Source organism: Filicampus tigris, chromosome 6 (assembly GCF_054856515.1).
Source record: "Filicampus tigris isolate MCC_2025a chromosome 6, RoL_Ftig_1.0, whole genome shotgun sequence".
NCBI lineage: Eukaryota > Metazoa > Chordata > Actinopteri > Syngnathiformes > Syngnathidae > Filicampus > Filicampus tigris.
The window spans coordinates 12,710,084-12,725,597 of NC_141222.1; the positions used below are offsets into that span (position 1 = coordinate 12,710,084).

The 15,514-nt window shown below is 41.3% G+C and overlaps 2 protein-coding genes across 3 annotated transcripts; one reads left to right on the forward strand and one right to left on the reverse strand.

The window, feature by feature from the left end:
- The first annotated feature begins 55 nt into the window (after nt 1-55).
- On the forward strand, nt 56-13,728 carry pdcd4b (programmed cell death 4b). 2 transcript variants are annotated; one of them, XM_086034005.1, is made up of 12 exons: nt 56-167; nt 575-670; nt 1,649-1,966; nt 6,809-6,903; nt 7,738-7,851; nt 7,933-8,154; nt 10,710-10,807; nt 12,352-12,466; nt 12,574-12,681; nt 12,751-12,861; nt 12,939-13,078; nt 13,163-13,728. In XM_086034005.1, exons 2-12 carry the CDS (start codon nt 628-630, stop codon nt 13,218-13,220), a joined length of 1,422 nt encoding a protein of 473 aa, XP_085890131.1. In that variant the 5' UTR covers nt 56-167; nt 575-627; the 3' UTR covers nt 13,221-13,728. The 2 variants fall into 2 exon arrangements, with proteins under 2 accessions (XP_085890131.1, XP_085890130.1); XM_086034004.1 differs by having other exon boundaries at nt 12,939-13,074.
- Nucleotides 13,629-15,285, reverse strand: bbip1 (BBSome interacting protein 1). Its single transcript, XM_086034007.1, has 3 exons — nt 15,146-15,285; nt 14,356-14,419; nt 13,629-14,122 (listed from the first exon to the last, which is right to left on the reverse strand). The coding sequence occupies exons 2-3, from the start codon at nt 14,399-14,401 to the stop codon at nt 13,965-13,967; spliced, it is 204 nt and encodes a 67-aa protein (XP_085890133.1). The 5' UTR covers nt 14,402-14,419; nt 15,146-15,285; the 3' UTR covers nt 13,629-13,964.
- Between the last annotated feature and the right edge of the window lie 229 nt (nt 15,286-15,514).

Sequence of the window (15,514 nt, forward strand, 5' to 3'; positions counted from 1 at the left end):
AATCGTATTTCTATTGGCTGAGTTGCTTTTAAAACCCCGCCTCCATCAGCCAATCAGAGAACAAAACAAAGAGCTTACGTGTTGGAGTTGCTGGGTAGACAATTCAAAAACGACGTAGTTCAAGTCAGCACAGAGCCTGAGGACTGCAGACGATCACTGATTAATTTGTGAGTTATCAACAAAATTCATATGCCATAACGTGTTGGCAAACATAGTATACTTTGATGCAGTGTTAGGAGTTAAAACAAAACGATACATTATATGCACATATTGACGCGTTATTTGGTAATTTTATTGCCTATAGTGTCTCTTGCCTATAGTGGCCGCTAAACAGACGGCGAACTGCACTTATTACTTATGTAGCATTTGTCTTATCGCTTTTTCGTTGCTGACTACAGTTTATATTTTCTTCCTCTGTCAGTGAGTCAGTCATGCTATATGCTACTGCTAGCCATTGTTTATCAACAGTGGGACTTTGAATGAAGGAAACCGTGGGGGTGGGCCTCTGTTGCGTTGGTTCGTGTCTGAGCATGTTTTTTCGTCCGACGTCTGCATTCTGCTCTGGACATTACAGGTTCCCACTAAATCTTCTTTTGCCGTTGCAACATCTCTTTCCTGTTGTCGGACATGGCAGCTGACTGCGAGGCCTGGCTCAACTCGAACCCCGTCGGTGAGTGTGAGCCATTCCGAGCCATTTTAAGAGTATCATCAGCTGTGTTCGAATGGGGACAAGGGGCTGTGTACATGGAAGTGGACTTCGTTTTCATTTCTTAAGAATTAATCAATCAATCGTGCAAGCAGATATAATGGTAATAATGTTGGGTTTGGCATTTATTTATATATTTGTTAAAAGTCTATTTTTAAGTATCTTTTTAGTGGACCCTAGTGCAGACATGTCACTGTAACATAGGTTATTGAAAACATTCTTAACTCGTTTTTTAAAATATGTGCAAACGTCACTCCTCATACAGTCAATATATGTCGTGTGATGTAATCTAAATAATTACGTACTAAATCATGACATGCAATGTAAACAATTGATGTCATGTTTGACATCTTGGTCTTTAACTCATTCAGTACTAGACTTTTCCAGACCCATTGTGAAATTACATAAATATGTCATTGGGATAGAATGAGTTAGGTTTGGGATGAAATTCCTACCTTTCTGTGTACGCTTTGCATGTTCTCCTCGTGCTTGCTGAAGTGTTCTCTGAGTACTCTTTCTTCTTCCCACGTTCCCAAAACATTAATGTTTGGTATGATTTTGTTGTTGTTGTTGTTGTTGTTGTTACTACCAGTGCAAACATTGGGTTAACTCTAGACTCTAAATTGTACTTTGTTGTGAGTGTGAGTGTGAGCGTGAATGGTTGGTTGACTTCATGTGCCTTACAATCGACTGGCAACCAGTCCAGGCTGTACCTCGCCTCTAGCCCAAAGTCAGCTGGGATAGGCTCCATCTTACCTATGATTCTAATGAGGACAAGCAATATATAATTTATATAATATAGAAAATGGATGGATGGAATGATGTCATATTATGCTATAGAACTGAATCAACAGTGCCTCCACTGGTTGACACAATTTAGAGCACTCTTTATTTTTGCCTTGATTGTTTTGCATCACAATTAACACTTTTTTAACCCAACAGAAGTCGACAATGGGAGTGATTCCTTTGTGTCTGAAGACGAAGGCAACAGCGGCACACTTATCGCCAACAAGAACGTTAGCAACGAGATCAATGGCAACTGGCTGCTGTCGTCGAGCAACAGCATCCACGAGGCGCGTCTCAAGGCCAAGGCGAAACGGAGGCTCAGGAAGAACTCATCCAGGGATTCTGGCAGGGGGGACTCCCTTAGTGATAACGGCGATCTGGTCAGGGGGACAGCGGTGGCTCCAAGCAGCCCCAAGAGTAAGCTGCTGGACAGGAAGTCCAGACTGGGCAAAGGCAGAGGTCTACCAAAGAAAGGTAAGACAATGTGTCAAATAATAAGTGATGACAGTAACTGTTGGATATGCTAGGAAACATTTGTGATTAATGGTTCTTATTGCCTGGTTGCTCTACTTTGGACAGACATAACCTGGTTAGTTTGCAAACAATTTGTGAGTGGATGGACAAACATGTTGCTTTGAAGATCTAATGTGACATACTGAATAGGTACAGTAATTGTCTCATGTTTTAAACAAGGTTTTGCGATGCCCTTCTTATCCCATTTAAAATGGAACCTCTAAGATCACACACAATCTGATCCAATTTAAGACACAACTCAATAAAACACAGGTTAGTATAAATTCATTTTGCAGATGCCCATCAAGCATCTTACTTTTTAACTATGTACAAAGAAGTGTAAAGAAAAAAAGTTGAGTACAAACCAAATTAAACAGCAATAATGCTAAAATCTCTGCATCAACTTTGGTAAGTAATGACAAATGGTCATGACGACGAAAGACATACGGGACACCGCTGGAGTCAAGTGATCTTCAGTTTTTTCACTTTACATACACAAATTTAGGGGAATTTACCACAAAATAGTCTAACTGCAGGTAGCACGGTGGTCGACTAGTTAGCACATCTTCCTCAGAGTGCATAGATCGTGGGTTCGAATCCAGCCCTGCCCTTCCTGTGTGGAGTTTGCATGTTCTCTCTGTCCCTGCGTGGGTTTTCTGCGGGTACTCCGGCTTCCTCCCACATTCCAAAAACATGCAAGGTAGGTTAGTTGGACACTCTAAATTGCCCCTAGGTGTGATTGTGAGTGCGGATGTTTGTTTGTCTCTGTGTGCCCTGCGATTGGCTGGCAACCAATTCGGGATGTCCCCCGCCTACTGCCCAAAGACAGCTGCGATAGGCTCCAGCATAAATTCAAGATTGATTTCCTTGTGTGTAAACAAACAGTAAACAAACAGTTTGTAATCGTGGAGTGTAATAATCCTAATTGTGATTGAATTTCGATTAATTGCACAACCCTAGTCTCGGGTCCTATATGCAGCTTTTTTTATAGTGGTATTAATGTTGATGTACCTTTTGTAATATAACAGTACTGCTGCGGAGGGCTTGGTCACTATTAATTATATAACTACCGTCAAGTTGTGGCTTGTGTATTACCATGGTGACAAGTGCTAACCATTACGCCTGTAACAATTATTGCTCCATATGTTAAAATAAAATAAAAAATCACAGGTGAAATTGCTCGAACAGGTTGAAAACGAACAAAAATGGTTGTGACTTGTTTGACAACATGTAAACTGGAGGAGTGGCATCGTCCAGCATTTGTGCTGTCCACTGGTCACCTCAGCAATCCCCTCATAACTGACCGGGAAAAGTGCCCCGATATTATCAACAGAAGCATATTACAGTGACGTATGTATGAAGTGTTGATGGCCACGCCATACAATTCACGAGTTCTTGCTTTTCCGAGCTTCCGTCGTCATCAATGTACAGCGCCAATAAGCACGTTTTGGCTGGCTCAGTCCAGGGCCGTAGCTAGTCATCTGGATGGCCAAAGCAAACATAGTTCATTAAACATAGTTCACTGAACTTTGTGCTAATGTGCTTGTATTGCGGAAAAGAGTTGCTGGATGCCAAGTGCCACAAGAACATCAGGTATTGGTTTTATGTGTGTGGGAGACACCGCACTTTAGTATTCATCAACCTCTGAAATTATTAGAAGGATCGCTGTGATAGTATTTAGCATTTTATGGACAGTTAGCTTTTATGTCAGTAAGATGTAGTTAGTGCCTTTGGCGAAAAAGGCATTCTGGTCATAAAATTCTAAATATTGGGGCCGATCGCTCTAATATTTGCAATGGGCGGTTGAAGTTGACATAAATAGAGATGTTCACATAAACATTGAAGATTGATTGCAGTTTTATGACATGAGTGACGTGAAGCTTGTTTACATTAAAGGGACACTTGGGTGATCTTAATATTGGCACAAAAATGACATTAGTACTAAAGTGCCCCCCCCCCCCCCCCCGAAAAGACACTGTCGTGATTTAAGGTATTTTTTGTGATTAGATTTATGACAAATTGCCCCGCCCCATTTTGAGGCGTGGCTTATGTTATGTTTTCGGGCTCAGCGGTCTACGTCACGGGAGGGAGGCAAGCGTGGTAATATTGCTCGCTTTGTCAGTTCTGTTGTCTAAAACGGCGACCGATCGTCACCAAAATGCAAATGCAATTACTACTCTTGTCCACTTCAAACTGTGAAAATATGAAAGTGTTCTGCTCAATAGTTTGGATTTATTGACATAAAACGTGATCTCATCATGATCACCTCCACAAAATCAAAAATACCGTGGCGATTGCACCTCCACTTTCACAAGCTGAAGCGGACAAGAGCATGAATGCACACACAAACCCCGACTGGTTATGTTCCGGACATTTAGCTACGCTAAACTCGTGTCAACTCCCAAGAGGCAGACAGCGGTTTGCAGCGAGCAGCAGGGCAGGCAGATTGGATCTTTATACAACCGCCCCCTCCCCTCCCCGGCTAAAGGTAGGATAACGGGACAGCTAATAGCAACAACTAGCTTCAGGCCGTCAAAACAAAAGGTGTTAGCACAACAACATTAGCTCATTACTGTCCGCCCAGCGTGTGGAGGTGAACGTGAGCATGCATCTTCATTTCGCGGGGTTGCCTCCCAAGCAGTCGCGTGCAGTGTCTGACACTGCTTGCAGCCGCCACCTTTTGCCTGAGTGAAGCGGCGTGAGAGTGAGGTAAGCCCTTATCAAACAAGCGCCAATGTTCAGCAAACAAAAAGTTCTAGCGAGTGTGGCCGCATTGGAACGTGCCATTTCGGCCGTTACGTTCCAAATTGGACGGTGTGTTTTAGGTCGAAAAACTGTGGCCTTTCCTCATCCAAATGTGCATGTCTACTCATTCCCACTTCAGTCTCTGTAAATATTCTGACTGGTGTTTAATGCCTCGCCCGTCCTAACTGTGATCAACAAAGAAGCAATGTTTTTTTTTTCTTTCAAGCAAAGAAGCAGTGTGCGCTGGTCCCAGCCTAAATCTATGTAGCTCTGCTCACTTCCACATTTCTTCATCGTCATATAAATCAGCCACGTGGAGGTTAATCCTTTTGATGTGTTGAAGTGGTCATTAGTAAGGATGTCCACATACATTTTGGTGCCAATTGATCACCGTTTTAGGACGTTATAAGCAATGAAAGTACAATGATTTCCAATGGAAAGTTTGGAATCGGTTCCTCCCGTGACTCCGGCCGAACAAGGATAGAACGGTAGGGGGCTCGGCCATTGGCCTAATTAACGAGACTCGTTATTCATGGAGTTACTTATTTCATAATTTCTCCAAAATGAATGGATAAAAGAGAAAATGGCAACGCTTTTCATTTTCTTGATCAAAAAATATATAAAATGAACTTGTTAGTGAAAACATGGCCATCCGGCCCCACCATCCATTTAAGCATCCCGGTCATGTGGTGACCATGCAGTGGCAAGTAGTAAGTTTGGCTGGCTCCTACGTTTGCTTGAAGCTAAATAAGACTGTGTGCAACCTCTTTTGACAAAGTGCGACCAACTTTCTTACTGTGTAGGTACTGGTACGCTTTCCAGATTGCTCATTGCCTCACATCCGAAGCAACAGAGTTACTAAAAGTAGGTCAACATGTGACAATCCTTGTCACTGGCCTCTTTTTTTTTACCACCCTCCTATTTCGCTACATTAGCATTAAAGCGGGATTGACATTTTTTCCTCTTATAAACCGCAACAACTGGTGTTCCCACATTGTTAGTCTGTAACTGTCATAGAAAGTGGACTCAGTGGACAGTTTCCATGTAAACAAAACGCTGGTTTCACCTTACCAGAAGTTGTGTCCATATTTCACGCAAAGGCGCATGGGGGCATAGGAATAAGGTTGATAGAAAATGTATGGCTATGTAGTCTGCTCATTTCAACAATATGAAATCAATGGGAACCACAAATATGAGCACTGAATCAGTGAAGTTGATGAAAGAAAATCCAAGTCACACACCATTACTTTACATCCTTATTCTCCTCTTCTCATAATGTTCTTGCTGAGGCTGCTCCTCCTTCTGGAAATAAGAATAAGTTTTGCAAAAAGAGCTCAAAAATCCATAGAAAGACAATGGCAGTAAATGCACATACTCAGGGCTGATCGCTGCTGCTTTAAAAGTTTAAAAGCAATAAAGTGTGTGACGCACACACACACACACACACAGGCTGCGCCAAATGTGTTGACATAACCAGCTGGGCTAAATATAGCGAAATGTCAAGTAAAGCTTGGCACACAAGCTGCTTTGCTACACATCTTTGCAAATTGTCTGCAATGTGTTGCTGCATGTACAAGTTTTTTGCATCAGAACTCAATATTGACCAAAGAATCAGCTTAGAGCAGACGCCATCGCAGTAACGGGGTGGTCTTGCTACCAGGATTTGTCTAGAACCGGTCTTGTGCTTGAGCCTGGGTGGCCCACAAGAAGCAAATCTTTTTCATCTTATAAAGCTTCTTGATCTTAAAGGTTGTACGGATTTAAATCAGCATTCTCTCCTATTGTTGCAGTATTTGTTACATGACATCATCCCTATAACAGTTTTTATGTTGGTAGCAAAATATTGCTTTGGGTGTTTTTTCAGGCGTCATATTGCAGACACTTCATGTACTGTCAGCCAAAACCAGTCACACTCTCCTGCTTGGCTTTTTCACCCTTTTTTACAATCACACATCTTGTGTCTACAAACCACTATACGTGAGCATATAAATCATTTTATTGTACTAGTTTACATCATTGGCTTTGATTTCAAACATTGTACTTCAACTTTGTCCGCAGGTGGAGCTGGAGGCAAAGGTGTTTGGGGCAGATCCGGTGAGGTGTATGAACCAGAGCAAGTAGATGAGAAAGACCCAAACTATGACGAAGCTCAGGTACTGACTGCAGAGTTGATCTACACAGCGGATGAAGAACATGCACGCACCTGTGTACTTTTTTTCCCCAAATTACAAAAGAATATACATAATTTCCCAATTAATTATGTGAATTATCACTGTGAAAGAAACCCAACTGAAAAAATGCACAATATACTAGCTGCATGAGTGTGTGCAGCCAAAAACAAATATTACTTCTCATTTTTTATTGTATTTTAACACAGGTGTTTTGCTCTATTATCATATTTGTCATGTTGGCCTTAATTAGCCTCAAATTTGCTGCTCATATAAACACATTTTGTAATGTAATTTTTTTCTCTGCCTGAAATAAAATGATGCTCACCTCCTACCTTTACTGCAATGTAAATAAATCCAATAACATACATAAATACAATGTGGATTTACAGAGCTGGGCATTTTACTACAAATTGAGCGTCTGTCATCCGTCAGCAACGTGGGTCGTCCGTCATTCGCCTTTTTTTCCGGGGTGAAAAAATTTGTAACTGTCTATAGGCCGGTCCGCCTCTAATTCTAAACTGCTTTCGTCTGCAATTCCGGCTACCTTATTTTCCGGACTATAAGCTGCACCTTTATATAAGCCGCATGATTCAAAACCTAGGAAAAAAGTAGCGGCTTATAGTCCGGAAAATACAGTAAACTTTCACTAGCATCGTAATTTATTTAACCCTTACCCAGTTAAGGCAATTGAGAACAGTCTCATTTGTAATGCCGACCTGGCTGCAGACAGCAGAGTAAAACAAAGCAGAATAAAATCAAATGTCATAAAATGGTCCACTTATATTATTGTTGTGAATATATGGGATGTTTTGCCAGGAAAACTGCGTGTACGAGACTGTGGTCCCTCCGCTGGATGAGAGGGACTTTGAGAAGACGGTGACGCCCATCGTACAGGAGTACTTTGAACACGGAGACACAAATGAAGTTGCGGTAAGCCTGAGGAGTTCAATCTGTGAATGAGCATCAAGACTTGAGCTTACAAATAGTCTTAACGTCTCCCTCCTCGTGCAGGAACTGCTAGCAGATCTAAACCTGGGGCCCATGAGAAGCGAAGTGCCCTCGCTGGCTGTGTCGTTGGCCCTGGAGGCCAAGGCCAGCCAGCGGGAGCTGACCTCCAGGCTGCTGGCTGATCTCTGTGGGCCTGTCTTATTCCGCAGTGACATGGAGAAGTCCTTTGACAAACTCCTACAAGAGCTCCCAGATCTGGTGTTGGACACACCTGGAGCCCCGCAGGTGAGTGTTTCGGTCACTAAAGCCACCCACCCATCCATCTTCCGCTTATCTGGGGTGGGGTTGCGGGGGCAGCAGCCTAAGCAGGGAACCCAGACTTCCCTCTCCCCAGCCACTTCGTCCAGGGGAATCCTGAGGCATTCCAGGCCACCTGGGAGACATACTCTATGCAATGTGTCTCGGGTCCCTCCCCGGGGCCTCCTACTGGTGGGATGTGCTCAGAACACCTCACCAGGGAGGCGTCCAGGAGGCCTCCTGATCGTATGCCTGAGCCACCTCATCCGGCTCCTCTCAATGCGGAGGAGCAGTGGCTCTACTCCGTGCCGCTCCTAGATGACCGAACTTCTCAACTTATTTCCTATCATCAAACCCCTTTTACACTAGTCTGGTCTGGTGTCAAAACTGGTTCAATACTAGTGCCAGTGCTTAGTTTGTTTCAACTTGTGTGTCTCAAAACGCTACTTGAGCTTCACACTGGCAGAAACGCAAACCAGAGCCAGGTCACCAACATAACTTCCACGGGTCACCGTAATAAGAAGCTTTTCTTTGAACCAGTAAATGGTTAGTGCGATGTGCTTGTGGTTTTATGAACGTCAAGTGGGTGTTTTGGTGGTCAAATAAACAACTAAGAACTGGTGATAATTTTAGTTCTGGCTCTGGAATTGAATTGCAGTGGCACCTGCTCATGGGAAAAGCCCTCATTCAATGACCTCTTATTGATGGAATTAGTTTTCAATTCAAAAACGCAAACCTATAGTGTAAACATGCCATTTACAATACCACTGACAATAGCCCCAAAAATATGGTAATTGTAATGCTAATCTTGTAGTGAGAGGCACTTTCTTAGGTTGCAGCAAGTCACATTTTCAGTTCTATGGTTAGCATCACACGTTATTTCTTCGCAATCACTGTCATTATTTTGTGGTAACATCACAAAGAAGCCAAAGAAAAAGTGGAGATAATCCTTCAGGTGCTTTATTTGACTTTTGAGGCATCCAAATTGTAACACTTTTGTGGCATTCGACTTTTTAGGTTCCACACATTTTATTCAAGCATATTGCTGAGGAGTACACTGAAAGAAATGGTGTGTTGAATTGACTCACTTTTATTTCGTCGAGTGGTTGCGCAAAATAAAATCATGTGGATCCAGATACATTTATTTAGTAGATGTACTGTAGTCTACTCCAAAAAATGTATCTGGATCCAGATGATTATATTTCATGCAACCACCTGAAGAAATAAAAAGGAGTAAATTGAACAGAAACTTTTTTCGGTGTACGTGTTCATGCATGTGCGTGCCCTTTTTCTGTAGCAGACATGCGATCTGCGGTCATTGTCTGGCTGTGCACTCAAAATGCAAGCTCAGCAGAGTGCTCTGAAAGGCCTATTAGTGGCCCTCTCCCCATGGCCCCTCCCGCTCTGTCTCAGTTGATCTTGCTGGTTCTTTCTCACAGATCTTTGTGTGTTCATAAGGCCAGTATAAACATCCCTCAGTATCCCTCACTCCTCTAGTTTTCTCAGATTCTCATACACATACAACACACACACACACATTGCCTTTGTTCTTCTTGCGGCAGCCAGTCAAGCCAGCACCAAATTGAGAGTGAACTGACTCGTCTGTACAGAAACAATAGTCAAGAGTGCTGAGTGCATGCTTTGTGGACGCCAGGGCAACCAAGCCAGCTCTTTCGATTACCGAAAATCACGCCTGCACAACTGTCAACAAGCATACGCACACATGACACCACTCTATGTTGTGTGTTACGGTGGGGTTTAGTCATCAGTTCAAACTGAATGACATTCCACTTCTCTCTTATGACATTGTCCATTTTCTATATACTTGTCCACTTTAGTGTTGCGGATGAGCAAGAGCCTATCTCAGCAGACTTTGAGCGAGAGGCAGAGTACACCCGTGGACTGATCGCCAACTAATCGCATAGACAAACAATCTTTCACACTCACGTTCACTATTGACAACTTAGTCTCGTAGGCATTTTGGATTACATGCATGTTTTTGGAATGTTTGAGGAAGCCGGAGTACCCAGAGAATAACCACACAAGCACGGTGGACAACTCTTCTCACATGAAGCCTTGAGCCGAGATTCAAACCCTGACCCTCAGAACTGTGAGTCAGACATGCTGACCCCTTTATGACATGAAATGCCAAATAAAAAGTGAGGAGCAATGCTGGTTAATGTCACATCAAATCATGGCAATGGCTAGATTAGATAGATAGAGCGAGAGATTGCTCATTTAAAATATTACATTGATCATCTAAAAAAAACGGCACAATAACTTAAGCATTTCGGTGTCATCCGCAAAACAGGAACATGACATTGAAAGGAACATTTCATCATCGGAGCTTTCACAACATGAAAGAAATGCTCATAAAAGCCTCCAACCTCAGGTGGTCTGACTACCATCTCATTCCAACACTCCCCTTTAAGTTTCATCATTTCTCTCATTATCATATATTAAGGACATCTTGTCAGTGGGGATAATTAATACCTCTGAAAATCATGTGATATTAAAGACACTTGTTTTTTCTTGTTTCCTAGCTAATGGGCCAGTTCATTGCACGCGCTGTTCGTGACCAAATATTGTCGAAGAGCTACATTGAGGGCTACAAAGGCAGAGTTGGTTGTGAATACACAAGGTATGTGATTAAATCGAGGCTATATGTTCACTCACAGGCGGGTAAAGTTGCCAAAAAATTGGACTCGAGTAAGAGTAATGTTATTTACAATAATATGTCTCAGGTAAAAGTAAAAAACAGTCCTCCAAATAACAGCTTGAGTAAGACTAAGTACTCGGTAGAAAAAACTACTCAAGTACTTAGTTGCCGGTGGGTAAACCTCTGATTTCTTGTGTTTTTTTTAAATCAGGATGAATGTCGAATATACAAAAATCTAAAAGTGGAATGTGCAACTTCAGATATTGCTCAAGAGTGAATGAAATTTCTATGTAAAAAAAAAATAAATACAAATATAAGTAATGAGTCCAATGTAGCTCAGTGGAACTGTTTCTTCCCAACAAAAAAACACTCAAGTAAAAGATAGGTTACACTAAAACTACTCTTGACATGGACAATATATCCAAAAAGTTACTTAATAAAGACGAAGTCAACCCAAACATATTTTTTTTTCAACAACAAGTTCTATGCAGGCTCACTAGTTGAAACACGGCATTCTGATTAATATTGCGTTTGTGGAATATGAGTTATAGCAGCACTGGGCATGAAATCTACCTTAAGAAAAGTTTTTCACAACTCTTTTGATGAAACATTGACTTACAAGTACAGTAGTTGAATGAGACTTCATGCCCTAAGGGGGTCTGTATCGTTTTTAATGGCACAAAGCAATTTTGAGGAGGGTGGGCTATACCCTGGCACACAAAAAAAAAAAAAATGTCCTGAATTGCTTTACGGCATACTCACTCCCTCCTTTCGCTATAAGGACGGCTCAGGATTTCACGGCACTACGCGTTGGCACGCATGGGAAATGTGGTTGATTTTTGTCAAAACACTACCGCCTTTGTCCACATGGCACCGCCATAATCAACAAAAACTGACATATGACTCAGTGTTGCTTTAAGCAGCAAAATGCAGCCATTTTTAGCCATCTGGGGGGGGGCGGCTATTTTGAACTTCTGTCGACTGAAAATGATAACAACCAATCACGGCTCAGCTTCAGAAAACAGGTCAGCCGTTATTGGTCGTTTCCTGAGCCCTGAGCAGTTGTGATGTCATTTTCGGTCAACAGAAGTGACAAAATGGCCGCCTCCGGAGATGGCTAAAAACGGGTGGATTAACTTTTGTTCCACAAACCAATATTTATCAGAATGCCTTGTTTCAACTAGTGGGCCTGCATAGAACATATTCTTGAAAAAAATATGTTTGGGTTGACTTCGTCTTTAAGCAAATGTAACAGAGTAAATGTGGTGTTACTACCCATCCCTGTGCGGAGTTTTAACACAATATTTTTATGTTTGCAGTTTTCAGTGGTGTTGAATTACACTGCATCATACCAAGATGTATTGTGTTTTGTTTTGTATCTCACTGACGCGTCAATCAAAACTGGACTTTATTATTCTTGTAAAGGCAGATTTATTTTTGACCAGGCTCTTGTGTCAGATTGTGGAAGTCTACCTAGTCAAGTCTAATGTTGTGACTTGAGTACACATGAGTAATTCATCTTGCAGGGCGGCCCTAGACCGCGCGGCTGTGCTTTTGAAGATGAGTAAGGGTGGGGTTCGTATTGACAACCAGTGGGGCACAGGCGGGGGCCAGAGACCTGTCACACAGCTTGTCAAAGAGGTAAAGATCATTGCGTGATCACTTCTTTCCATTTGATGTTGACATTTAATGGCTGGAAGTCCACTGTTGCAGGGTAAAACAAAAACATGTTTTTGTTTTTTTGTCAGATGAACCTGCTGCTAAAGGAATACATCCTATCCGGAGACAGCAAGGAGGCTGAGAGGTGCCTGAAAGATTTGGAGGTTCCTCATTTTCACCATGAGTTTGTCTATGAGGTAAGTCAGTCTACATGCACAGTCAGCTACCAACAGACCTGGCTCAGTATTGTGATTAATTTCTTTAAGGCTATCGTAATGGTATTGGAGTCCAAGGGAGAAAAGACATTCAAAATGATTCTGCAGCTTCTTAAGTCACTCTCTATGTCCTCTATTATCACTGTGGACCAAATGAGAAGGGTGAGATGCCACCTGCTGTTTCAGTTATGTACTGCACATTATTTCACTCATAGTATTGCTTTTTTCTTCTTCCCTAGGGCTATGAAAGAGTTTATATGGATATAGCTGAAATTAACATAGATGTTCCTCGTGCGTACTTCATCCTTGAGCAGTTTGTTGAAAAGAGCTTTAATATGGGAATCATTGATGTCAAGTTACGAGATCTTTGTCCCTGTAGGTAAGTGCACACTCCTTTGCAAAATTATTAAAACATATACGTGTCATAAACTTCTGAACAATGTCAGTTTCTTTCTCCTGTCAGGGGTCGCAAGAGATTTGTCAGCGAGGGAGATGGTGGTGTCATCAAAACTGAAAGCTAAGGAGAAGTGCTTTTAAAGCTCCAGTACTTTTTTTACTTGCATATTTTTCCAAACTATGGGCGAAAAAATGCACTTTTGAAACTGAAGCTCATTAGATGGTTTCCTTCTGTGTTTCAACATAAACAATAACATAAGCTAACCCTGAAAGTGCCACACTTCTGTGTCAGTCATTCCATGTTTGATGTACAGTATTCGACTGAGTTCACTGCCACACCTTTTGTGTGTTCTAGGAGGCAACTGTTTGTACACACGACTGCTTTGTGTCAAGAGCTTTATAAAACAATGGAAAATAAAGGGGAGAATGTTGTATGCAATACTGCCCCCCCCCACCCCCTTTACTAGCTGCTTTTTCTATGCTGTGTGACTCATTTTCTTTAATTATTGAAGGTCTGTTCAGGTTTCAAGAAGTGGTGTTAAGAGTGTTTATTTTTATATCAATCTCATACTGGTACATGTGATTTACCATGCATTTCTCCCTCTTTGTTCATTAAAACAACTATAAAGAATACGACTTTTTTTTTAATTATTGTCAACATACCAAAAATTCACAGCTGAAGATGCACTCAGGTTATAAATACCACTAAAAAGACAATACATAATTGTAAATAATGAACACGTCATTTGCCATCCTCCCTCCACTCCATCCACTGCTCAATAAAGCATTCATTGCTGGCTGGTTTGTATCCAACAAGTGAGATTCCTCTTTCATTCAAAGCTCTGATGGAGAGATTTCACTGCAGGTCTTTACTGCGACTGCTCCTTATTTGCAAGTTCTTGTTGTTTGACAGCCTCTTGAGCCTCCATCTGCATTTTCTCCAGCTTATCAAGTGTGACCGACTTGAGTGGGAGCAGTTTGGGCTTACAAAGAACCATCGTAGGGACATCTTCCATAGCAAGCTGCCCTGTGACAACAATAAATCCGCCAACAACAGAACAAGGAATTCATTTTTAGTGAAAATTATACTTGCCGATTAAATCAGTAGTGTCTTTGTGTCATAGTTTATCTTTAGTTTGGCACTATACTGTATTTGCAGTATATATTTTTATAAATGCACATGAAATTTCATCAGAGTATTGTTAATGTGAACTGTGTTTCTGTGTATCGTAATGGCAGATTAAATTTACAATTACAAACCTTGCTTCGGCAGAACTTCTCTAAGCACGGACTTCACCTCTGGCATGGTATCCTCTTCTGTGACCTGTCGATGAGCGGTAAACACTTTTATTACACGTATTTTACTGCAGTATCATTTTTTTCAATTGAGTAAAGGCAGTGAACGACAAAATGACTAATTACAACGGTCAACAGCTCTGGCTCTCTGTATGATACAATCGGCACACTAAAACTAAACAACGATATTGTTAACATAATAAATCGCGATTCAATGAACTGAATATTTGTCTTTTTGTACTACTGCCCTATCCTGACTAAAAATACACATGTTCTAAAATTGTTAAATTAATTTTAATTCAACTGTTAAATTAATTTTAATTAATTCAATGACAAATGGACAGTTTCAAAAACGGATTTTGATGCTAAAATTACAACTATTTAACTAAAATCGTATCCTTAAAACAACATAAGGGCAGAGTGCATGCAATGAACGTTGTCCTGCGAAGTGCTTTTGTTACATATTTCGCGTGGTTACTTTGGCGTGACGTACACGACAATTCTGAACTGAATTAAGTCTTAAAGTGCAATGCTTTTAATACAATTGCTTTGTAAATATTTGAAAATCTAACATTAAGCTAGCCGTCCTGACGCTACGATTAGCATGTAGCAAGACTATGCATAAACACCGCTTCATTGTGTTAGACGAATGATTTTGAGAACCGTGCTCACAACTCAAGATTTGGTTGGTAGTTAACATACGAAGTGTTAGCTCGTTACATCAATTAGTGCCAAAGGATCTTTGACTACTCACCTTTCACTCGGAATATTACAGTTGTCAAGACAACGTTTTTACTAGATGACGTCACTTTCTTCTTCGGCTTTTCCACCTGAAAGTGGACTGTTTTACTGACATCTACAGGCAACACAAATAAGCTTTCGCCGACCTTTCCCCTGATTTTCTTTTAATGAGAGAAGTGGAGTTGCATAAAATGCACGTTTGTTGTTGCTTGCTTTACAACAAACTGTAATATTAAGGATAACTTTAGTGTTTTATTTCGTCATTTTGATTACACTGGTCAACAGCAAATTTTAATCACTTACGTGTCCCTCAACGTATTTTTGACGGTGATTTCAAATCTGTCTATCCTTTTTTTTCTAACACATCGGGTTTTTGAGATAA